The 4,849-nt window shown below is 44.8% G+C and overlaps 1 protein-coding gene across 4 annotated transcripts in view; it reads right to left on the bottom strand.

The window, feature by feature from the left end:
* Window positions 1–2,630, bottom strand: part of LOC109479781 (actin, alpha cardiac muscle 2) — a 3,354-nt gene extending 724 nt beyond the window's left edge. The window contains exons 1-5 of one of the 4 annotated variants that reach the window (XM_019781782.1): window positions 2,576–2,630; window positions 1,763–2,145; window positions 1,310–1,556; window positions 733–924; window positions 261–586 (exon numbers count right to left, since the gene is read on the bottom strand). In XM_019781782.1, the coding sequence (XP_019637341.1) occupies window positions 261–586; window positions 733–924; window positions 1,310–1,556; window positions 1,763–2,131 (1,134 nt within the window). In that variant the 5' untranslated portion in view covers window positions 2,132–2,145; window positions 2,576–2,630. Of the gene's footprint in view, window positions 1–258; window positions 587–732; window positions 925–1,309; window positions 1,557–1,762; window positions 2,146–2,575 lie in introns of those variants that run through there. The other 3 variants (XM_019781784.1, XM_019781783.1, XM_019781781.1) reach the window with 3 other exon arrangements.
* Window positions 2,631–4,849: the final 2,219 nt, after the last annotated feature.

Genomic DNA, 4,849 nt, shown 5'->3' with positions numbered 1-4,849 from the left:
ATGAATGAATGAATGAATGAATGAATGAATGAATGAATGAATGAATGAATGAATGAATGAATGAATGAATGAATGAATGAATGAATGAATGAATGTACTATGAATAAAGCAAATATTACAGATCAAGATGATGATAGCACAATGCATGCTTTACTCCAGTCATAAGCCTGCATGAAACGATTACTACAGAGAAGATCATTAGATGATAACCGCACGAAAACGTTAAACATGATGTTGTAGATGGATTTCGGTCCAGATGTCTAGAAGCATTTCCTGTGCACGATGGACGGTCCCGACTCGTCGTACTCCTGCTTGGTGATCCACATGGCTTGGAAGGTGGACAGGGAGGCCAGGATGGACCCGCCGATCCACACGGAGTACTTCCTCTCGGGAGGAGCGATGATCTTGATCTTCATGGTGCTGGGAGCCAGGAAGGTGATCTCCTTCTGTTGACGATCAGCGATACCGGGGTACATGGTGGTCCCGCCGGACAGGACGTTGTTGGCGTACAGGTCCTTACGGATGTCGATGTCGCACTTCATGATGCAGTTGTAGGTGGTCTCGTGGATTCCCGTGGACTCCATACCTAAAACGACAAGACGCAGTGTAAGAAAATATATGAAATGAGCTGATATAGTCGTCAGAAAATTAAATGCTAAAATGTCAAAGTGTGAGAAAATAATAAACGTATAACATATACTTAATGAAATAATTTGAATTTGATAGACATACCGAGGAAGGAAGGCTGGAAGAGAGCCTCCGGTGCCCTGAACCTCTCGTTGCCAATGGTGATGACCTGTCCATCAGGCAGCTCGTAGCTCTTCTCCAGACTGGAGCTCGTGGCCGCCGTCATCATCTCCTGTTCAAAGTCCAGGGCGACGTAACACAGCTTCTCCTTGATGTCACGGACAATCTCACGCTCGGCTGCGGAAAAACATAATGTTATTTCATGATTTCTCTTAAAATCAGAATTTGTCCTTGCCCTATTGTCATATCTTGCAAGATTACACAAGTTTCAAAATGTTTATTTTGAGAGGAAAATATTGAAAGAAAAAGAACGTGGCAGCGTCACGGACAGTTCGCAAAAAGTAGAATCCTATAGTTCACAAGGTTACCATGATTTTCCCACCGACAGTAATTGAAACGTTTTATTTTGCCTCCGTAAATGGCACATGCATTTCTACAACAGGTGCGGCATCGGCCCTTCTCGTTGTTGCTCGTATGAATTCCGCTAGGTGGACCTTTTCATGAGTTGTGAACAGCTGGTACGTGTGACTAATAAGTATAGACCATCTAAATTTTAACAAACCTGTGGTGACGAAGGAGTAGCCTCTTTCAGTCAGGATCTTCATGAGGTAGTTGGTCAGGTCCCTTCCGGCCAGGTCCAGACGCATGATGGCGTGAGGCAGGGCGTAACCCTCGTAGATGGGCACGGTGTGGGTCACACCATCGCCGGAGTCCAGCACGATACCAGTTGTACGACCGGACGCGTAGAGGGACAGGACAGCTTGGATGGCCACGTACATGGCGGGCACGTTGTAGGTCTCGAACATGATCTATACGGAAAGTTTAAAAGATGTAAAACATGACACTGATGGTGGTTATGATTATTGTATACATCCTAGTGAATCATAGACTTTTTAAGTTATGGTAAATGTTCCAGTGCAAAAAGAAAACGAGTCTGTAAAATGCAGACTTTGCAGTCCTAGAGCACGCGTCCATGATTTACTTTTTCGGGTTTTAGAATCTGAGCTGTAATTACCTGGGTCATCTTTTCTCTGTTGGCCTTGGGGTTGAGGGGAGCCTCTGTCAGCAGGGTTGGGTGTTCCTCCGGGGCCACTCGGAGCTCGTTGTAGAAGGTGTGATGCCAGATCTTCTCCATGTCGTCCCAGTTGGTAACGATGCCGTGCTCGATGGGGTACTTCAGGGTGAGGATACCCCTCTTGCTCTGAGCCTCGTCACCCACGTAGGCGTCCTTCTGACCCATACCGACCATCACGCCCTGATGCCTTGGGCGGCCGACGATGGATGGGAAGACAGCCCTGGGGGCGTCGTCGCCGGCGAAGCCAGCCTTCACAAGTCCGGAGCCATTGTCAACAACCAGAGCAGTCGTTTCCTCGTCGTCGCACATGATGAAAGGTTATACTGGATAGAATAAATAGAAATCATGCACTTTTGTATGATACAGAGGATTAACACAATACAAAAATCTCATTATATGTAAAAACAAAGCAGTGAGAAATCTTCATGCGACTATTGACCGACAACGTATAGAGTAGAACGGAACGAAAAGGTACCAAATGGTGGAGATGGAATCACATGCCTTCGTTATCAGAATTAGATGCAAAAACTTTGGAAACTCAATGCAATCACCAAGCCAGTGACCGAAGTATAGAATCGACCCCGAAGTACAAATGCATCAGTAGGACAGATGCATTTCAGTCACACAAAAATTTCTACGATTTTGCTTTAAAGCCCGTATGAGACCACTGTTATCCATGCAATAGTTTCACAGTCTATTAGGCAAAGACTGTATGTAGCATTAGGCCCGGCTCAGTAAAAAAGCTGCCCTTACCGTGTGTTGGTCCCTCGGAACAAGTCTGGCGAAGTGATCGGACGGTCAGTGTGGCCGAAAGTACCGACAGAATCTCTCCACCGTGCTTTATACACACACGGCTTCACAATCTTCTGGGAAAAGTGACCCATATTCAGCCAGGAATGGAGCCTTTGTCTCATTTACGGAGGTTCCCTCTGTTAATGGACTGTCCTACTTGGACGAGGGGCGGACGACCAAAAAGGGAACGGGTGGATTTGGTCAAGAATGCGGGGGAAGAACGAATTCCGCGAACCGCTCGACATGACGTAACGTATTTCTGTCACCAAAATCTGGGAAAATTCTTTTTCCTTCTGTAAGAATTATCACGGCATTTGCCGTACCATGAATGGTAATGCTATATCAGTCATATAACATGAAAACTTGCTCCCAAAGAGTTGAGATTTAACAATTTCCCTTTTAAACTGTATTGGCTCCGGGATTGCTCTAGAGCAATTATTGCTGACAGTACGGGTACAATACTACAGTTAGGCTTTCCAGCAATGATAACGTACATTCTAGTAACATTTTGCTGTATAACATTTCAGTCTATGTGTATTATTGATTCATATAGCATATTTAGACGACTACGGTTCAGTTTGCTGTGTCCTGTTTTCATGCAGTGTTTTGTGCTATGGTACTAGCGTTCTGTCTGGGGCAAAAGGTGCTGTTTGGTTTTGGTGAACTTATATCGGACCTGTTTGTGACTTCAAGATAAGGGTCAATTTTAGTTCGCAAAGAGGCAACGAACTTGCCCGCGGGTTGTTGTGGGAAATGCAAAGACTCAATGTGTTTCAATATCAAGAAAAGGGTTTACTCTTTTTTAGGCATGCACAAGGGGGATAGCCAGCAGCAACCGACTTGACATCGAAAGGGCCTCTTCCACATACGCAAACATGGTAGAGACCGCCAGGTTTCCTCTGCATGGACACGGTGGCTCTGTATCCCGTGACTCTACATCCCAGTCGACTCCAACATTTCCTTGCTAATGATGGTACAACATCAGTCACTTACATTGTAGCAAGGGGGCGAACTACTAGCCTCCTTCGCAGTCTTGTTGGGCGTCGGCGGTATTTTTTCTCTGAGCGACGCGAGTAATATGCGGCCGCGAGGGACGATTAGCTGCCGAGGGAGTTTTTGCCACGGAGAGAAGGTTTCGCGAGCGCCCAACAAGACTGCGAAGGAGGCTAGCGAACTACAACGTTTCCCCCGCATATCACACGACGCGACCTCCCCGCACGCCCGGCTTGGGGACCCCCATTTCAGCACCAAGGACAGTACCTGGCGGACAGTCACGCGGGCAGGTGACGCCGGTTCAAAACAGTATTGTGTAGACTGTTTTTCTTGTTCTTGCGCTATTTTCATTTGATTAAATCAACATAATAACTACAAAATCATAATCATGGTAGTATTAGATTTTTTTAATGTGCAGCGGTGCTTTATCTGGTTTCTCCCCACATTGAAATAGGGATCATAAATAAGGATATTGTTACAATGAAATTGTTACTTCTAAAACCTTCTTATACCTTACTAACACTCAACAGTAGTCATCATGGTAGTGGCTTCACTGATGTGCATTGGATATTTACATTTTACAGTTTATTTATGCTAATCTTTTTAATGTTTCTATTCTAGCCACACGTCTGAACACACACACACCCCTCAAGTTCGCCCCTCCACATTTGGTTACTTTAAATCGGTAACACTCCCCTTAGTAGTCTCCTAGTCTTTCCGTATAGGTCCGTCTAACGACAGCACACTGATATACTTGGTGCTATCTAGCTGCTGCTTTTGTATATGCATGTTCACAGCGATGAAGTTTCATTCCATTTTCGTCCCACGATTTTCCTACCTATTCAAGTTAGCAGTTGTTCTCTAACGTAAATGATATTTCACATACAATCAACCACAACTATTACACCAACCATTTTCAAATGAGAGCGTTTATTGCGAACATACGTGAAGTAATATAAAAGCACATTGTAGTAAAAGTCCATCGTACATCGGTAGAACCAGTACCAAGTAGGTATATGCCGTATTGTGTACTACAGCACAGCATATAGTTTTACAAGCCAAAAACTTGGCTTAGTCCCGACCACTCATCTGACAATAGTGCATGATATACGTGATTTGTATGAGAAATTAAAAAGAAAGAACAGATGAGGGGTGGATGGATGGATGGATGGATGGATGGATGGATGGAAGAGTGAATGAATGAATGAATGAATGGATGGATGGATGGATGGATGGAAGAGT

Source organism: Branchiostoma belcheri, unplaced genomic scaffold (genome assembly GCF_001625305.1).
Source record: "Branchiostoma belcheri isolate BF01 breed outbred unplaced genomic scaffold, Haploidv18h27 scaffold5, whole genome shotgun sequence".
In the NCBI taxonomy this organism is placed as follows: Eukaryota; Metazoa; Chordata; class Leptocardii; order Amphioxiformes; family Branchiostomatidae; genus Branchiostoma; species Branchiostoma belcheri.
Note: the sequence above shows the minus strand (reverse complement) of the source record. Positions and strands in the feature narration are given on the sequence as shown.